This window comes from Rana temporaria, chromosome 7 (assembly GCF_905171775.1).
Source record: "Rana temporaria chromosome 7, aRanTem1.1, whole genome shotgun sequence".
Classification (NCBI taxonomy): Eukaryota; Metazoa; Chordata; class Amphibia; order Anura; family Ranidae; genus Rana; species Rana temporaria.
This window is the reverse complement of record NC_053495.1, coordinates 58682669-58701832: the sequence shown is the minus strand read 5'-3', so window position 1 is coordinate 58701832 and position 19164 is coordinate 58682669. Positions and strand designations below refer to the sequence as shown.

The 19164-nt window shown below is 44.2% G+C and overlaps 1 protein-coding gene across 1 annotated transcript in view; it reads left to right on the top strand.

Moving 5' to 3' along the window:
* The first annotated feature begins 262 nt into the window (after positions 1-262).
* NCF4 (neutrophil cytosolic factor 4) overlaps positions 263-19164 on the top strand; it is a 49174-nt gene continuing 30272 nt past the window's right edge. Inside the window, exons 1-3 of the mRNA XM_040359441.1 lie at positions 263-348; positions 9936-10005; positions 12852-12936. Coding sequence (XP_040215375.1) covers positions 9974-10005; positions 12852-12936 — 117 coding nt within the window. The 5' untranslated portion in view covers positions 263-348; positions 9936-9973. The remainder of the gene's footprint in view (positions 349-9935; positions 10006-12851; positions 12937-19164) is intronic.

Genomic DNA, 19164 nt, shown 5'->3' with positions numbered 1-19164 from the left:
TGAGGTTTCTGATGTGAACCTTGTGTTAGCTGAATAGAACTTCTGTACATTTTTTTGAGTACTAATTTTAAAAATGAATGTTATGACATCTAAGTGCTTCCTAAACAAGGTACATGTCATTTTCTAAGTAGTTATATTCCTGGAATCCACAGTACCAATGACTTGCATAACTTGTACTGGTAGGCGGGGAATTTTTGACACACATAGACAAAAGACTGTTTGGAGTGGGAGGTTTAAATCTGTCTTCACTTCCTATTTCACTATTTACATTGCACGCTTCCCTATTTCTGATACAGGCAGCACAAAACGTTGTATTGTGTTCAGAGATTCAGCGTGTGAGTGGGGAAGGTAAGACTCAGAATGGTTTCCATCAGTTTTTTCAGTGCATATTATTTTATTTTTTTTGTACGTTAAAGCTGTAAATATGTTTTATGCTTTATTAGAGCTATGCTGCATTGTTAGGTGCAGGGATTACAAGAGAAAGTACAGGTGCTGGTGTCTTGTTCTGCTAGCACCTGCTTTACCAATTTAACATGCGACACCCTTCTCATAGACTTCAACTTTTCTGTCTATGGAGAAGTGCTTGTGCTAAAACACCGATGTAGTCATTTTGTGGCGGTTCCTGGTTACTAGTCACGCCCTAAAATAAGCTTTCATGGATTATGCAGTGAGTTTATTTGTGAGTGCATTACTTTTATTTCTACACAATAAGGACAAATTGTTACCCTATGCTGGTGCGCTCTGTTTTTGTTTTTTTGCAGCTTTAACCACTTAAGACCCGGACCATTATGCAGGTAAAGGACATGGCCAGTTTTTGCGATTCAGCACTGAGTCGATTTAACTGACAATTGCGCGGTCGTGCGACGTGGCTCCCTAACAAAATTGGCGTCCTTTTTTTCCCACAAATAGAGCTTTGTTTTGATGGTATTTGATCACCTCTGCGGTTTTTATTTTTTGCGCTATAAACAAAAATAGAGCGACAATTTTGAAAAAAAAAACAATATTTTTTACTTTTTGCTATAATAAATATCCCCCAAAAAAGATATAAAAAAACATTATTTTTTCTCAGTTTAGGCTGATACGTATTCTTCTACCTATTTTTGGTAAAAAAAAAAAAAACGGAATAAGCGTATATCGATTGGTTTGCGCAAAATTTATAGCGTTTACAAAATAGGGTATAGTTTTATGGCATTTTTATTAATTTTTTTTTTTTTTGTGACTGCGACATTATGGCGGACACATCGGTCAATTTTGACACATTTTTGAGACCATTGTCATTTTCACAGCGAAAAGTGCTATACAAATGCACTGCTTACTGTGAAAATGACAATTGCAGTTTAGGAGTTAACCACTAGTAGCTGTAGGGGTTAAGTGTGACCTAATTTGTGTTTCTAACTGTAGGGGGCGGGGCTGGACTTGTGACATCAGTGATCGTCATTCCCTATATCAGGGAACAGACGATCACTGACATTGCCACAGTGAAGAACGGGGAAGGTGTGTTTACACACCCCTCCCCATTCTTCAGCTCCTGTGACCGATTGCGGGACACCGGCGGCGATCGGGTCCGTGCGTCCCGCAGGCGCGGAGCTTCGGACCAGGTTGCGTGTGCGCGACCCACGGCTGGGCTCTTAAAGGACGTATATATACATCCATGTGCCCAGCCATGCCATTCTGCCGACGTATATCGGTGTTAGGCGGTCCTTAAGTGGTTAAGAACACTCCTCTTATCCCTGCAAGAGAGTGAGGACATTGCTTCACTCACAAAAAGATTTGATTTGTTTTGTTTTTTTGTGGCTACACAGCAATTATTATTATTAATGTCCCACAGTGGCTTTTCATATATTGTTTTTCTGCTGCACATTTGGTCTTAGGCGCTGTTCAGATGCATTTTTTATTACTTTTTTTTTTTAGTAGTTCAAAACTCAGCAATTCCCATTTCGCACATTATAAAAAATAAAAAATGCATAGGAGCCCATAACTTTCGAAAAACTGTTTATTGGAAATGTCAGTAGATTCAGATATAGACATCACTAAAATGATAGGCAAATATTGCTTTTCCTCTAAAGTCAAGCTGGACCTACTCCCTCCTAAAGCCTCGTACACACGATCGGATTTTCCGACAGGAATTGTGAGTTGACAGACTGTTGGCTTAAAATCCAACCATTTGTACGCTCCATTGGACAATTGTTGTTGGATTTTCCACCAACAAAGGTTGAATGGCAGGCTTTCAAATTTTCTGCGGACAACGATCAATGACAGCGCCACAGTGAAGAACGGGGAAGCTTTGTTTACACACAGCTCTCCTCGTTCTTCAGCTCCGGGGACCGATCGCGGGACTCCAGCGGCGATCGGGTCCGCGGGTCCTGCGGTCACAGAGCTTCGGACCGGGCCACGGGTGCGCGCCTGCGACCCACGGCTGGGCACTTAAAGAGGACGTACAGGTACATGCTTGTGCCCAGCCATGCCATTCTGCCGACGTATATGTGCAGGAGGTGGTCCTTAAGTGGTTAAAGGTTAATATGCAAGTTATTTTCATAAAAAGTGTCTGGGGACCAGGGTCTTGCCCCAGGGGACATGTATCAATGCATTTTTTTTTTTTTTAAATTAAATTTTTTCGGGAAAAACAATAAAAGTGAAATATTCCTTTAAATTTCGTACCCGGGGGGGGTTCTATAGTATGCTTGTAAAGTAGCGCATGTTTCCCGTGTTTAGAATGGTCTCTGCACAAAATGAAATTTTTTAAGGGGAAAAAAAGTCATTAAAACTACTCGTGGCTATAATGAATTGTCGGGTCAAAATATAAAGTATTGTTTCACTTTAAGCAATATTAAAATCACTTCTCCCGAAAAAAATTACGTTTTAAAAACTTTTTTTGCATTGATACATGTTCCCTGGGGTAGGACCCGGGTCCCCAAACACTTTTTATGACAATAACTTGCATATTAACCGTTAAAATTTGCACTTTAGATTTCTCCCATAGACTTTTAAAGGGTGTTCGGCGGCTTTTCGAATTTGCAGCAAACACCCCAAATTGTTCGCTGTTCAGCAAACCGGCGAACAGCCAATGTTTGAGTTGAACTCATCCCTAGTTGTCAGCTTTTCCGATCGTGTGTTCACAAGTCTGTCAGACAAAAGTCCAAAGTTCAAACACGCATACTCGGAAGCAATGCTCAACAGAGCTGAAGAACTGGGACCGCACAATTATGATTAAGCACTAATTTATAGTGCGAAACGCGTCAGCTGTTTTACTCTCGTGTTGTGTGCTGTGACTTGTAGTGCATTTTTCCTTTTTTTTTAAATGAAGACAACCATCAAGGTTTTTTGGAGTGCGGCTGTCCATATTTTCTTTTTCCATTTACGACAGCACAATTGTCAGTTAAAGCGACGCAGTGCCAAATCGTAAAAAAAGTGGCCCGGTCTTTAACCAGATAAATGGTCCGGGGCTTAAGTGGTTAAACAGAATTTGTCATGTTTCACAGCATATGTGTCAGGTCACCTGAGGCCAGGTGACAAGTGCACCCTGTAGGGGTCAGGGATGCACCGCAGGGAAGTGAACCCTATAGCCGACTACTGCTGGCAGGGAGGAAGCGTGACCCAAGATCACCCAGGGCGCGGAGTCTAAGACCCAGTTTTGTATTCACCAGAGCCCTTGGTGGTAGGGATGGTCTTGGCCGCAACTGGGTCCAGGTCGCGTTCCCGGGATTCCTCAGGTCACACTCCGCAGGGAGAAGGGGGAAGCAGCCAGCAAACAGTGGTGATGGACAGGCCGAGGTCAGGGCAACAGGCAGACAAGGATAACCGTGGAACATGCAAATAGTCAGGGGCACAGGCAGACAGGGAAGTCGGGGACAAGCCAAAACGGTACACGGAAGATGATCGTAGCACTCTGCAACCAGGAACTAGCAATACACTGCAGACAGGAACTGAGCATTGGAACACTGTTGAACAGCACTGCAGACCTGTAGAGCAAAGGTAAATATAGGCTTCCTGGGATGGACTAGGGTGGAGCCATACAGGAAGAGGAAGTGATAAGAAGGGAAACCAGAACAGGATCTGCCTCTAATGGACACATGGAGATCAGGTAGGCAGACAGACATGATGCATATTCATGACAGTACCCTCCCTCTTACGAGGCCTCCCCCTTCCCTGCCTGGGTCCGGGTTTAGAGGGAAACTTCAGATGAAAATTCTTCAATAGACGAGGTGCAAAGACCTCTGATGCAGGAACCCAAGACCTCTCCTCAGGACCAAAGCCTTTCCAATGAACAAGGTACTGAAGAGCGCCTCTACAGATTCGGGAATCCAGTACTTGACTGACCTCATATTCCTGATTCTCCTCAGAGACTGGTGCCGTGGTGGGGAGAGGACGAGAGAACCTATTAAGGACTAAAGGCTTCAGAAGGGAAACATGGAAGGAGTTAGAGATTTTGAGGTTTTTGGGAATCTGAAGCTTGAAACAAACTGGATTCAGCTTAGCCATTATGGTGTATGGACCAATGAATCTTGGAGCAAACTTCAGAGAAGGAACTCGAAGCTTGATGTTTCTGGTGGAGAGCCAGACTTTGTCCCCTGGTTGAAGAGAAGGCGGTTTACGCCTGCGGCGGTCAGCAAAGCCTTTGAATTTGTCGGCAGCTGCCCGGAGGGAATCATGGACGTCGCTCCAGATGGAATTGAATGACTCTTGAGCTGAAGCCAAAGCTGGGATATCCAGAGAACAGGTCATGGGAAGTGGAAGTTGAGGATGTCTTCCATAAACTGAGAAAAGGGGTGTTCTCTGCGAACTGGTATTCACATGATTGTTATGGGAAAATTCCGCCCATGGAAGTAGAGAGGACCAATCGTCATGATGAGCGGAGACTAAGGTACGAAGAAAAACCTCTAACTCCTGATTAACCCTCTCCGTCTGCCCATTGGATTGGGGATGGTAAGAAGAGGAAAAATCCAAAGCAATATTGAGGGATTTGCAAAAGGCTCTCCAAAAACGAGACGTGAATTGAACACCCCTGTCCGAAACAATATGAGAAGGAACCCCATAAAGACGGAAAATCTCTCGAACAAAAATGGGGACCAAAGCAGGAGCAGAAGGCAGACCAGGAAGGGGAACAAAATGTGCCATTTTGGAGAACCGATCGACTACCACCCAAATGACCGTATTACCGTCAGACAGTGGAAGATCGGTGATAAAATCCATGGCAATGTGAGCCCAGGGCTCCTTGGGAATGGGCAAGGGCATGAGGAGACCAGCAGGAGCTTGTGTGGAGGATTTGAACTGAGCACAGACATGACAAGCCTTGACATAGTCTTTAACCTCTGAGCGGAGATTTGGCCACCAATAGTGACGACTAATGAGTAGGAAGGACCGGAGGAAACCAGCATGGCCCGCCACCTTGGAATCATGTCCCCAACGAAGGATCTTGGCTCTTAGCTCAGTGGGGACAAAGGTCTTACCAGGAGGAATTTTTGAGTCCAGGGTGGTAGAATGGGCAACAATGCATGAAGTTGGAATGATCGGCTCAGGTTCAAGAGTGAGATCTTCGTCCAAGGTGTCAAAGGATCTAGAAAGCGCATCAGCCCGACCGTTGCAGGAACCAGGTTTGTATGTAATCGTGAAACTGAAACGGGAAAAGAAGAGACTCCACCTGGCCTGTCTGGGATTCAGACGTTTAGCATTCTGTAAGTACTGTAGATTCTTGTGATCGGTGAAGATCGTTATGGAGTGAGGAGAACCCTCCAAAAGATGACGCCACTCTTCTAGCGCCAATTTAATTGCGAGAAGTTCCCGGTCACCGATGGCATAATTTCTCTCTGCCTGAGAATTTTTTTTGGAAAAGAACGCACATGGTTGACGTCTCTTCTCAAAAAGTTGAAGAAGCACCGCTCCCACTCCCACAGAAGAAGCGTCCACTTCAATAAAGAATGCCTCCTCAGGGTTTGGTCTCCTCAAAAGAGGTCCAGAGACGAAGGCCTGTTTCAGATCGTGAAACGCAGAGACAGCTTCGGGAGGCCAGTCTTTGGCATTAGCACCCTTCTTGGTCAAAGCGATAATAGGCGCGGCAATGGAAGAATAATTCCTGATGAACTGCCTATAATAATTTGTGAAACCAAGAAAGCGCTGTGTGGCCTTGAGGCTAGCAGGAAGAGGCCAATTGGTAATGGCTAAGACCTTCCCAGGATCCATACGAAGGCCCAAGCTTGAAACAAAGCATCCTAGAAACAGGACCTCAGAACATTCAAAGGAGCATTTCTCCAGTTTGGCATAGAGATTATTCTCTCTGAGGCGCTGGAGTACAGTGCGAACATGGTTCCTGTGGACATGCAGATTTTCCGAAAAGATTAGAATGTCATCCAGATAGATGACAACAAACTGGTACAGCAGGTCCCTGAAGATTTCGTTGACAAAGTTTTGAAACACGGCTGGGGCATTACATAACCCGAAAGGCATGACCAGATACTCATAATGGCCGTCTCGAGTGTTAAACGCAGTCTTCCACTCATCGCCTTCTCGTATTCGAATGAGGTTGTAGATTCGGGGCTCCCAACGAGGTCTGAAGCTGATCAAAGCGGGAAGCCAGATCCTGAAGGAAACGCATCACCTGAGCCTGATTAGCTTCATGCGTCTCGAGTCTGTGAACAACGCCCTGTAATGGATCATCTGCAGGAAGCGGCACGTCGGCCGGGTTCATGGCTGTTCAAACTGTCAGGTCACCTGAGGCCAGGTGACAAGTGCACCCTGTAGGGGTCAGGGATGCACCGCAGGGAAGTGAACCCTATAGCCGACTACTGCTGGCAGGGAGGAAGCGTGACCCAAGATCACCCAGGGCGCGGAGTCTAAGACCCAGTTTTGTATTCACCAGAGCCCTTGGTGGTAGGGATGGTCTTGGCCGCAACTGGGTCCAGGTCGCGTTCCCGGGATTCCTCAGGTCACACTCCGCAGGGAGAAGGGGGAAGCAGCCAGCAAACAGTGGTGATGGACAGGCCGAGGTCAGGGCAACAGGCAGACAAGGATAACCGTGGAACATGCAAATAGTCAGGGGCACAGGCAGACAGGGAAGTCGGGGACAAGCCAAAACGGTACACGGAAGATGATCGTAGCACTCTGCAACCAGGAACTAGCAATACACTGCAGACAGGAACTGAGCATTGGAACACTGTTGAACAGCACTGCAGACCTGTAGAGCAAAGGTAAATATAGGCTTCCTGGGATGGACTAGGGTGGAGCCATACAGGAAGAGGAAGTGATAAGAAGGGAAACCAGAACAGGATCTGCCTCTAATGGACACATGGAGATCAGGTAGGCAGACAGACATGATGCATATTCATGACAATATGTATTTCCAGGTAGCTGAACACAGACATTTTTTTTTTTTCTGGTATAATTCATTTCAGATTAGTGGAAGTTTGGATTAACCAAAAAGACGTCTACTGCGTCTTCCAGTGGGATTACTTCACAGGAAGAGTGTTGTGTGTAGCTAGATTTGCAACATGTTTCTGTGAAACCTCTTCAATTCTGATAATGTCTAGAAACTTACACACATATGTTACACAAGCACACACACAATGCTGAAAATTAGGAATGCTTTCAGAAATAGAAGTGTTAAAGCCGCAGTATACCCCGATTGGTCATGTTTACTTACTGGTAAGCCTATAATAAGGCTTACCTGTAGGTAAAATGAATATCTCCTAAAAATGCACCGTTTCAGAGATATTCACCTTGTATGCAGCTAGTGACATCACTGGCACATGCGATTTTGTAGGTCAGCCATAACTTGTCGGAACATCAGAGCTTTGTGCCAGAACTGAGGACAGAAGAAAGACAGGGGGAACATGTCAGCCCTCTAAGGCCGCGTACACACGGTCGGTCCATCCGATGAGAACGATCCGAAGGATGAAGCTGACTGATGGTCTGATGTGCCTACACACCATCAGTTCAAAAAACGATCAAATAAAACACAACGACGTGCAGAGAAAAATTAAGTTCAATGCTTCCATGCATGCGTCGACTTGATTCTTAGCATGCGCGGGTTTTGAACCGATGCTTTTGCGTACTAACCATCGGTTTTGACCTATCGGTTAGGCGTCCATCGGTTGAATTTTAAAGCAAGATCTAAATTTTTTGGACCGAAGAATAACTGACCGATGGGGCCCACACATGGTCAGTTTGGACCGATGAAACCGAACTTCAGTCCGTTTTCATCGGTTTTGTCTGATCGTGTGTACAGGGCCTCAGGGTAGGGTGACCAGACATCCCCAGTTTCAGGGGACAGTCCCCTGATTGAGGACACTGTCCCCGGACCAAGTCTGTCCCTGGTTTTGTCCCCAGATTGGATTTAATAAGGGGCAGGGGCAATTTCAAAGACAGTCAGTGCAGAATTAAAATTACACCCCCCTGCTCCGCCGTGCCTACTAGCATAGGGGGTTATATTTTTCCCATTATCTGTGCCCCTTTCTGATGATCATGTGCTGGTCGGAGCAGGGTGAATATTTCTTCAGTTTCGGGGCGCATGCCCATTCAGCTTCGCTCGCATGTTCTTCTGCCTTGGCTCAAATCCTGGCCAGCCACCTGCCTATCTCCTTGTCTTCCCTGGCGGAGTGATCTTCCTCCGCTCCCCATCTAGTAGTAGCCGGGGGCCCGAAGAGTAAGACTTGAATTTGCCTTTAGTAAATAACCCCCATTGACTGCATGTTTGGGGTGGTTGTCCTGCTTGAAAAAAAAATTGGGGCAATCTCACACATTACCAATGGTATGGCATGATGGATACATATCTCATCATTGAGGACATCACTGATCCTGACCAAAATTCCAACAAATTTGCAAAAATACAGCCCCAAACTTGCAAGGAACCTCTACCATGCTTTACTGTTGTCTGCAGACAGTCATTATTATACTGCTCTCCAGCGCTTAGCGAGCAAAAACAATTCCATATCCTTTACAATCACTTTAATAATAACTGTTACACAGCCTTGCCACACCCGTGATCACATGGACCATGAATTAAAATGCACAAAGGGTCAGCTGGTTTATACTAGTGCAATGCAGTTTTGATCCAATTTCCTGTGCCATTTTGCAGTGCAACTGAAGTGTGACTTGGTACATTTTTTATGCTTTTTTTTATGCATTTTCTACTGTGATAGACAGCAGGGATTGGTTGTTAGTCATTGGTTGTTAAGGAGCTGGCATCTTCTGGCGTTCTAACAACCACAAGTCATCCCTTTTGTCAGGGAGCGATTCCCCGCTGACAGCATAATGGGGGAGATTTACTAAAACTGTAACACACTACTGATTACTGTATAAATGTCACTGGCAGGGAAGGGGTTAACACTAGGGGCGATCAAGGGGTTAAGTGTGTCCTAGGAAGTGATTCTAACTGTGGGGGGAGTGTACTGACAGGGAGTATAGAGAGATTGCTGTTCCTGAGCACTAGGAACAGCATACCTCCCAACTTTTCAACCTCAGAATGAGGGACAAATGAGTATACCCCCCAAACGAAGTTGTTGAGCGGGGGGGGGGCACGGATCAGAGTGGTTGAGCGGGGGGGTTTGTCGCCATTCGCGGGACTTAACACGAATCGCGGGACAACGGTAATTTACACGTAATCGCGCGGGGGGGGGGGGGTTTGTGCAGCGAAATCGCGGGACAATAGCACTGCTCACGGGACCGTGTAATTTACCACGAATCGTGGGACATTACTGCGAAATCCGGGACGGTTTGGAGGGATCTGTCGGATTACATTGACAGATCCCCGTTCTGTCTCTAAAGAGCGAACGCGGGTCGCCTAGAGCCCTTAAAGTGGCCACTGATTCACACCGGAATGACGGCGGCTGGTCGGCAAGTAGTTAAACAACTTTGACAAATAATAGAACATTTATTTATACAGCAACTACAGTGTATACTATACTTTTCCAGAAATTATTGTCTTACCTGGTTGTTGTTTACAGGTTTGATGAGGTTGAGCCGAAACTGAAATTCGCTGGCAATGTCTCTCCCTCGTCAGCTCAGGGATGGAAGGTAAGCCACATCTAGCAAAATGAGTGTCTATATACTGTATATTATAATAATAGGTAACACCATACTATTTAAAAGAAAACGCGAGACAAAATATGCACAAATGTACAGTATTACTCCAGTATTTCTTGTTCAACTCAGTGTATACAGTTCAAACTGAACTCGGGCACCTTAATTTGAATACCTTAATGCCTGATACACGCCTATGCATTTTTTGTGCTTTTGGCAGATTTGCACTACAGAATGGAGGGTATTTACTAAAGGCAAATCCACTTTGGACTTGGAAGTGCACTTGGAAGTACAGTCACTGTAACATGTAGGGAAAACAAAAAGCAGCATTTTTGCTTGTACATGATTGGATGATAAAATCAGCAGAGCTTCCCCTCATTTCAGATCTTCCCCTCAGATCTACAGAGACTGCACTTCCAAGTGCACTTGTTGTGCAAAGTGGATTTGCCTTTAGTAAATCAACCCCATTGTGTTCCATAGGAAACCATGGTAAATGGACTGTAGTGCAAATCTGCAAAATGCATCAGTGTGAATCAAGCCTTAGAGGGGTTAGTAGCTGGTTTACCTACTCAATGGGGGTTATTTACTAAAGACAAATCCACTTTACACTACAAGTGTGCTTGCTGTAGATTTGAGAAGGATATGCAAGGAAAAAAAAAAAAAAACAGCAGTTTAGCTTGCACATGATTGGATGATAAAATCAGCAGAGCGTCCCCTCATTTCAGATATTCCCCTCAGATCTACAGCGAGTGCACTTGTAGTACAAAGTGAATTTGCGTTTCGTAAATAACCCCCATTGTGTTATTTTTTTATTTGCAAAGTTTAAACAGGGCCTAAACCAGAGGTCCCGCAAAAAAAATGTATTAAAAGCCAGCAGCTACAAATACTGCAGCTGCTGACTTTTAATAAATGAACACTTACCTGTCCAGCACGCCCACGATGCAATCACTCGTCTCTCTGCTGCCCCCGCCGACATCCTCGGTGAGGGAATCAGGAAGTGAAGCCTTGCAGCTTCACTGCCCGGTTCCCTACTGCGCATGCGCGAGTAGCGCGGCACGTTGCCAGTGGTCCCCGCTGTCTCCTGGGACCAGTGCGTTTCCCAGAAGGCAGCGGGGGGTGCGAGGGGAGTGATTCCCGTGGGAGTCTCTCCCCGGAAGTGGGTGCAAATACCTGTATTATACAGGTATCTGCACCCCCTCCCCCTGAAAGGTGCCAAATGTGACACTGGAGGGGGGAGGGTACCGAAAAGCAGAAGTTTCATTTTTGGATGGAACTCCGCTTTAATTGTGATACATAGTACAACTCTCATTGCTTTAAAGATATTTAAATAATGGCCAGAGTTCAGTTTTATATGAAAAGTACCACCTTCAACAGGTCAAGATGAAACTACCAAAAGGTAGCAGAGCTTCCACCATAAAAGTGACCCACTGTTTGGGTATACCAGTGGGGTTAGGAGGACGCTTTACACCTGACAGCTTTTTTTTTTTTTTTTAGATGAGTAAATAGGCTGCCATTGCTTTTGCTCCTGATCACACCTGAGAGATTTAAAGTGCATTTCCCTAAGTGCTTTGATACTCAACATTAAAGGGGTTGTAAAGGTTCGTTTTTTTATTTTCTAAATAGGTTCCTTTAAGCTCGTGCATTGTTGGTCCACTTACCTTTTCCTTCCATTTTCCTTCTAAATGTTTTTTTCTTTGTCTGAATTTCTCACTTCCTGTTCCTCCTCAGTAAGCACAGCGTCTCCTCGCAGGGATGTAGTCCCAAGCAAGGGGGCGAGCACGCTGACTAACCCCCAGCCAGAACGGCTCGTATGATGGGGGCAAGCTTACTGAGGAAGAACAGGAAGTGAGAAATTCAGACAAAGAAAAAAAACATTTAGAAGGGAAATCAAAGGAAAAGGCAAGTGAACCAACAATGCACTAGCTTAAAGGAACCGATTTAGAAAATAAAAAAACAAACCTTTACAACCCCTTTAAGATTCACGTTCTATTCAACTCAAAGTTTGGAAACGTCATGAGCTTTTTTGGAGCAGACTCCGTGGTTTCAGGGATTTTGACCCGTTTTGTTAATTAAAGAGGTTGTAAAGACAAAAATATTTTCCTCTTAAATTAAAGTCTGACAGTAGCTGATAAAGTAAAAAGTAATGTTTTGCATTATAACTAGTTTGATACCTGTTGAAATTGAGCCGTTTTATTCACCTCCGTCACTCCTGAATCATTATTCTCACTGACTTCCTGGTTTGCGGTGCGCATTCATTCTTGCTACATCACAGCCTAATGGGAACTACAGTTCATTAGGCTTAGCCTCCATGCCTGTGAGGGATAAGAGAGCATCTTCACGCAGAGCTGTAGTCATAGGGAAGGGGTGAGCACATTCTGCTTTCCACCATGCAAAACAGCTCAGATGCTGGTGGAAAGCAAGAAGAGGAGAGACAGGAAATGGCATTTTCATACCTGGATTACTGTATTTTGGAGGTCAAAGGGAAAAACGAGGTAAGTGATATTTAAATGCTCTAGCTTATAGCAAACAATTGATCTAATAAAAATGAACCTTTAGTGTTCCTTTAAGCCTGTAAATGTTGTGGTGTTTGTTTGTTTTGTTTTTTATTTGTTTTTTAAGTATTTGTTTTTTAAGTTTTCTTTTCATAAATCACATTGGAATTATGCTATGTGGCCAGATTGGAGGCATGTAGCATTTGGCTGAGTTCCTCTTTAAATGGAGGCATCCCCTGAGATCCAGGTTGACACGTTTTAAAAAATGACATTAGTGCCAAATTTGTTGAGATAAGGATTTGAATTATTTAGTTATGTCCTTAGATCTTTGTTTCTTTTTCCATCTAGTGACTATGAACAACTGCCAGAAGATGTTGCTGTGTCTGCACACATTGCTGATGTTGAGGAGAGAAGTGGGTTTACAGTATACTGTGTAAGGAGCTCAGTTTCTTGGTTTGTACATGTAATATGGTAGCTAACTGTTTGTTAAAGTGGTTGTAAACTTCAGACATGAAATATGAACCAATCATATCCCTCTATAATGTGTACTTGTCTCAATTAAGAGCAATAAGTGTAATTTTTTGCTGCTGCTATCAGCATCAGTCACTTCTGACAAGTTTTCCTGACACCCAAGAGAAAAAAGGTGACAGGGGACGGACCTCAAGCACACATCCTGTGATTGACAGCCTCAGCTCTGTTTCTTTGTGTTGTGTGAAGGCAGGTGTGTCTTCCTTCCCTTCAATCAGCTCTCAGGCCCCGTACACACGTCCGAGGAACTCGACGTGCCAAACACATCGAGTTCCTCGTCGAGTTCTGTGTTGAAGCCGCCGAGGATCTCGGCGGGCCAACTTTCCTCATTGAACGAGGAAATAGAGAACATGTTCTCTATTTGGCCCGACGAGTTCCTCGTCGGCTTCCTCGGTGAAAAGTGTACACACGACCGAGTTTCTCGGCAGAATCCAGCTCCGATCGAGTTTCTGGCTGAATTCTGCCGAGAAACTCGGTCATGTGTACAGGGCCTCAGAGCTCTCCTCATTGATCTCTGCAGAGTGTAATTTCAGCTCTTCTCACCCTTCTTTCTGACAGCTCAAACAATTCAGTACTTTGAACACCTTCAAATGTTGTGTTTTATGTAGGAAAAGTGGGCTAGCAAGAACATTTATGTTCCCACAGCAGCCAGTCAGTTTCAGAATGTCTTTTATGAACCGAAGGGTTAAAACTGAAGCAAGGATTTTAATTGGTTACCTATGGTTCACAAAAACTTTTCTGTTAGACCACTTTTCATACATACTGTAGTTAATGCATGTACTCTGAAGACGGGTCTCTGAGGGTAATTAATGTTCCTACATCAGATACTGGTCACTGAGAGATTAATGTATGTACAGTGCATGTAAGACTGGTCACTGGAGATTGGCCACTTAGGCCCCTTTCACACTGGGCCGGGATGTGCGGTGGCGGTATAGCGCCCGCTCTTTTTAGCGGCGCTATACCGTCGGAATCGTGGCGGTATTCGGCCGCTAGCGGTGCGTTATTAACCACCACTAACGGCCGAAAAAGGGTTAATACCGCTGGCAATGCGCCTCTGCAGAGGCACATTGCCGGCGGTATTACCTCAGTGCCCATTGTTTTCAATGGGAAGGAGCAGTAAACACACTGCTCCTCTCACCGCTCCAAAGATGCTGCTGGCTTTTGGAGCGGTCCTGCCAGCGCATCACCTCAGTGTGAAAGCCCTCGGGCTTTCACATTGAGACTGCAGGGAAGGAGTTTTTGTAGGCGGTATTTAGGCGCTATTTTTAGCGCTAAACCGCCTGAAAAACTCCTCAGTGTGAAAGGGGCCTTAGTGGTCAATGCACAAACAATGGAAGCTGGTCACTGATGTCTTAATTTATATACATTGGAGACTGGTTACTGAGGGTAATGCACACATAGGACATTGTTCACTGAGGCCCGGATTCACGTAGAAGAGCGCATCTTTGTGCGGGCGTAACGTATCCTATTTACGTTACGCCTCCGCAACTTTGACAGGCAAGTGCAGTATTCACAAACCAAAGTTGCGGCGGCGTAGCGTAAATAGGCCGGCGTAAGCCCGCCTAATTCAAATGTGGAAGATGTTGGCGTGTGTTATGTAAATTTACTGTGACCCCACGTAAATGACGCTTTTTACGAGCGGCGCATGCGCCGTCCATGAAAGTATCCCAGTGCGCATGCTCCAAATTAACCCACAAGAAGCCAATGCTTTCGACGTGAACGTAAATTACGCACAGCCCTATTCGCGAACGACTTGCGCAAACTACGTAATCGACGGAAAATTCGACGCTGGCCCGACGTCCATACTTAACATTGGTACGCCTCATATACGCCTCATATAGCAGGGGTAACTTTACGCCGGAAAAAGCCTAATGTAAACGGCGTATCTGTAATGCGACGGCCGGGCGTACATTCGGGAATTGGCGTATCTAGCTGATTTACATATTTCTAGGCGTAAATCGGTGTACACGCCCCTAGCGGCCAGCGTAAATATGCAGTTAAGATACGACGGCGTAGGAGACTTACGCTGGTCGTATCTTATACTAATTCTGGCGTATCTGATTCTTTGAATCAGGCGCCAAGATGCGACGCCTCAGACTCAGAGATACGACAACGTATCTGGAGATACGCCGTCGTATCTCCTACGTGAATCCGGGCCTGAGGGTTTAGTGCTCATAATGGGTCACGGAAAGGTTAATGCTTGTATCGCATACCTGATAGCAGAGCCTGAAATGATGAGGAAGACCTCCCTTACACCTCTGACTCGGGGGCCGCTGGCAGACAGTGTGAACAGAAGGCGCAGAAGTGCCGAGTGGCACGAGTGCCTGTGGTGTAAAAAATATGCCAGCGCCAACTGTGTTGTTGGAAGAGAGTATACAATTTACAAACGGCAAGGATTAAAACAAACAGCTGCCACTAATAATCGGTAAAAACCTAAGGAGATAATAAGCAGGGCTAGCCTGTAATCCCAACCTCAATCTTCACAATATACATGCACAGTATTCAGTATAATATAAAAATTATAAAATTGTTATTACAAGGGTGCAAAATCATATTCAAAATTAAATATGAATACAATTATCACTAACAAAATCTGTATATATCAATTCCTTACAATGTATAAATGTATACAACTCCTAGTGCATATACTTAAAGTGAAAACACTATCAGCAAAACAAAATGCAATAATCGTAGAAAAACTATGTGTAAAGTCCAGTTTAAATAGAAAAAAAGTGCAAAAAATAAATAATCAATTCAAAAAATGTAATTCATAAATGATCCAGGAGAATACTTATTTCAAAAATTCAGATGTCAGTAAATATGGAAGAAATCCTCTAAAGAAATACTGAAAAATGCTCCAATATTACACCCAGTGTGATCCGTCACCATCCAGCCTATAATGACTCACCAGATACAATGGCTGATCAAGTTACAAACCAGCAGTTGTGCTTTTTGTATATAGCTCTCCAAAGGGTTACATCTCCAGGGTATTGGCTCCCACTCCTTGTCTCTTGTATTCATAGACTCACATGTAGGTCATGGCCACCCATAAATGAAGACAAAAGGAGAAGAGTTTCCATGGCAAAACATAATTTTAAAAGGCTTTATTAAAACAAAAGTAAACAGAACACTTACATGATGAAGGTGTAAAGGCTCTTTTGTAGTTGTTGATAATCCCCCACGAGCACGATCAAACCAATGATGTCAGCATCCTAGCCCTGCCTACGCGTTTTGTCATTCAACATCCTCTGGATTTCTTCCATATTTACTGACATCTGAATTTTTGAAATAAGTATTCTTCTGGATCATTTATGACGTAATTGTTAGTTAGTTTAACTGTTAGTTTAACTTCTATAGTTGGGAAGATACTGGAACGTTTAATAAAAGACCACATGGATGAGTTCTTGCTGGAAAAAAACTATTTAAGCAGCAGACAGCATGGATTCATGAAAGACAGAAGTTGTCAGACAAACCTGATTTCCTTTTATGAAGAGGTAAGTAAAACCCTGGACAGAGGCGTGGCTGTGGACGTGATATATTTGGATTTTGCAAAAGCGTTCGATACAGTTCCGCACACACGGCTCATGTGTAAGGTAAGGTCTACAGGATTGGATATATCAGTTTGTAAATGGATAGAAAACTGGCTGAAAGACAGAATTCAGAGAGTCGTGGTTAATGATTCTTACTCTGAATGGTCCAATGTTATCAGTGGTGTACCCCAAGGTTCAGTGCTGGGACCCTTACTTTTCAATATATTTATAAATGATATTGGGTCTGAGATCAAAAGTAACATTTCTGTCTTTGCAGATGACACCAAGCTATGCAGTGGAATAACGTCCTTGCAGGATGTCTCCAATTTACAAGCCGACCTCAGTGCTCTGTCTAATTGGGCGACTAAGTGGCAGATGAGGTTTAATGTAGATAAATGTAAAGTTATGCACTTGGGGGCTAAGAATATGCATGCATCATACATACTAGGGGGAGTACAACTGGGGGGATCTGTAGTGGAGAAGGATCTGGGGGTTTTAGTTGATCATAAGCTCAATAATGGCATGCAATGCCAAGCTGCGGTTTCCAAAGCGAGCAAAGTCCTTTCTTGTATTAAGAGAGGTATGGACTCCAGAGACAGAGATATAATTTTGCCCCTGTACAAATCATTAGTAAGACCTCATCTGGAATATGCAGTTCAGTTTTGGGCACCAGTTCTCAAAAAGGACATCGGAGAACTGGAGAAAGTGCAGAGAAGGGCAACCAAACTGATAAGAGGCATGGAGGAGCTCAGCTATGAGGAAAGATTAGAAGAACTGAATTTATTCACTCTTGAGAAGAGGAGAATAAGGGGGGATATGATCAACATGTACAAATATATAAGAGGTCCATACAGTGAACTTGGTGTTGAGTTATTCACTTTACGGTCAACACTGAGGACAAGAGGGCACTCTTTACGTCTAGAGGAAAAGAGATTTCACCTCCAAATACGGAAAGGTTTTTTCACAGTAAGAGCTGTGAAAATTTGGAACAGACTCCCTCCAGAGGTGGTTCTGGCCAGCTCAGTAGATTGCTTTAAGAAAGGCCTGGATTCTTTCCTAAATGTACAGAATATAACTGAGTACTAAGATTTGTAGGTAAAGTTGATCCAGGGTAAATCCGATTGCCTCTCGGGGGATCAGGAAGGAATTTTTCCCCCTGCTGTAGCAAATTGGATCATGCTCTGCTGGGGTTTTTTGCCTTCCTCTGGATCAACTGTGGGTATGGAGTTGGATGTATAGGATTTTACTGTGTTTTTTTATTTTATTTTTTTATTTTTTGTGGTTGAACTGGATGGACTTGTGTCTTTTTTCAACCTGACTAACTATGTAACTATGTAATTATATTTTGCACTTGAACTTTTTCTATTGTTGCACTTGCACTTCTTTTTATTTAAACTAGACGTTTCACATATAATTTTTCTAGGATTATTGCACTTTACTTTGCTGATATTGTTTGCACTTTAAGTATATGCACTAGGAGTTATGAATTTATACAATTGATATATAAAGATTTAGTTAGTGATAATTTTATTCATATTTAGTTTTGAATACGATTCTGCGCAATTATAATAACAATAATATAATTTTTATGCTAATGGTTGATTACAAATATATGGTATATAATACAAGTCCCTGTAGGTCTTACAAGTAACAGAGTGGGTATCCACGCCAGGCAGAAGAGGTCATCAGTAGTCTTCAGTGAAGCAGGTGGGCTGGTAAACAGCTGGTGGATGGCAGACGGTAGCACACTGTAGAACAGCAGGATGTGTCAGGAAGCAAAGTCAGGCAAGCCGGGTCATACACTGGCAAGAGGGATCAAGTACAAAGGAGCAGGCAAGCGCATGGTCTGAGTACAAGTCGGGTCAGGAGCCAATCAGTGGAAGATAAGCAAATGGAGCAGACAGAAGATGAGTTCAAAGACAAGCCGTGGTCCGTGCAGATGGAGTTCAGAGAGTGTTCAGACAAGCTGGGTCAGCAACTGGAATCAGGATACATAATTACAGGGTCACAGTATACAAAGCAGCATTGATCCTGAGCACTGACACAGTTTAAATAGTCTATTTGGTGACAACATCTGTCACCTGGGCACGTGTACACGCACCTCTGCACATGCCTATATGCTTGGGCATAAGTAGTCTACAAATTCATACGTGTACAAGAGGAAGCAGGAGTTAGCCTGTGAAGAGGCACAGTAGTCCGCCTAGATTAGAAGAACCATGTTGTCTACTGGCATGCCCTTCCTGACAGCTTGTATACATGAGAAAGTGAAAACTGAGATGTAAATGAACAAGAGGGAGCTGCGGTGGCTCAACGCGATTGGCACTGCGCTGACAAGCCATTCACCTCTGCAGCTAGGGGTTCGGATCCCGGTCTCGGCTACATGTGAATTAAGTTTGGTGGTCTCAGACCGGCTCCCGGTGGGTGTGCTATGCGAGGTAAGCCTGCGCTTAGTACGCCCACCCCCCTCCCACAAAAACCACCACACTTACACGCACTCGAAATTGGGTTAACCTGCACGCACTTTGACCACGTGGTCTCTAAAAAAAAAAGAGAGGCGAAGGACTAACAGGGCTGGTTGAGCAGGCAAATCCTCTCACTCCCTT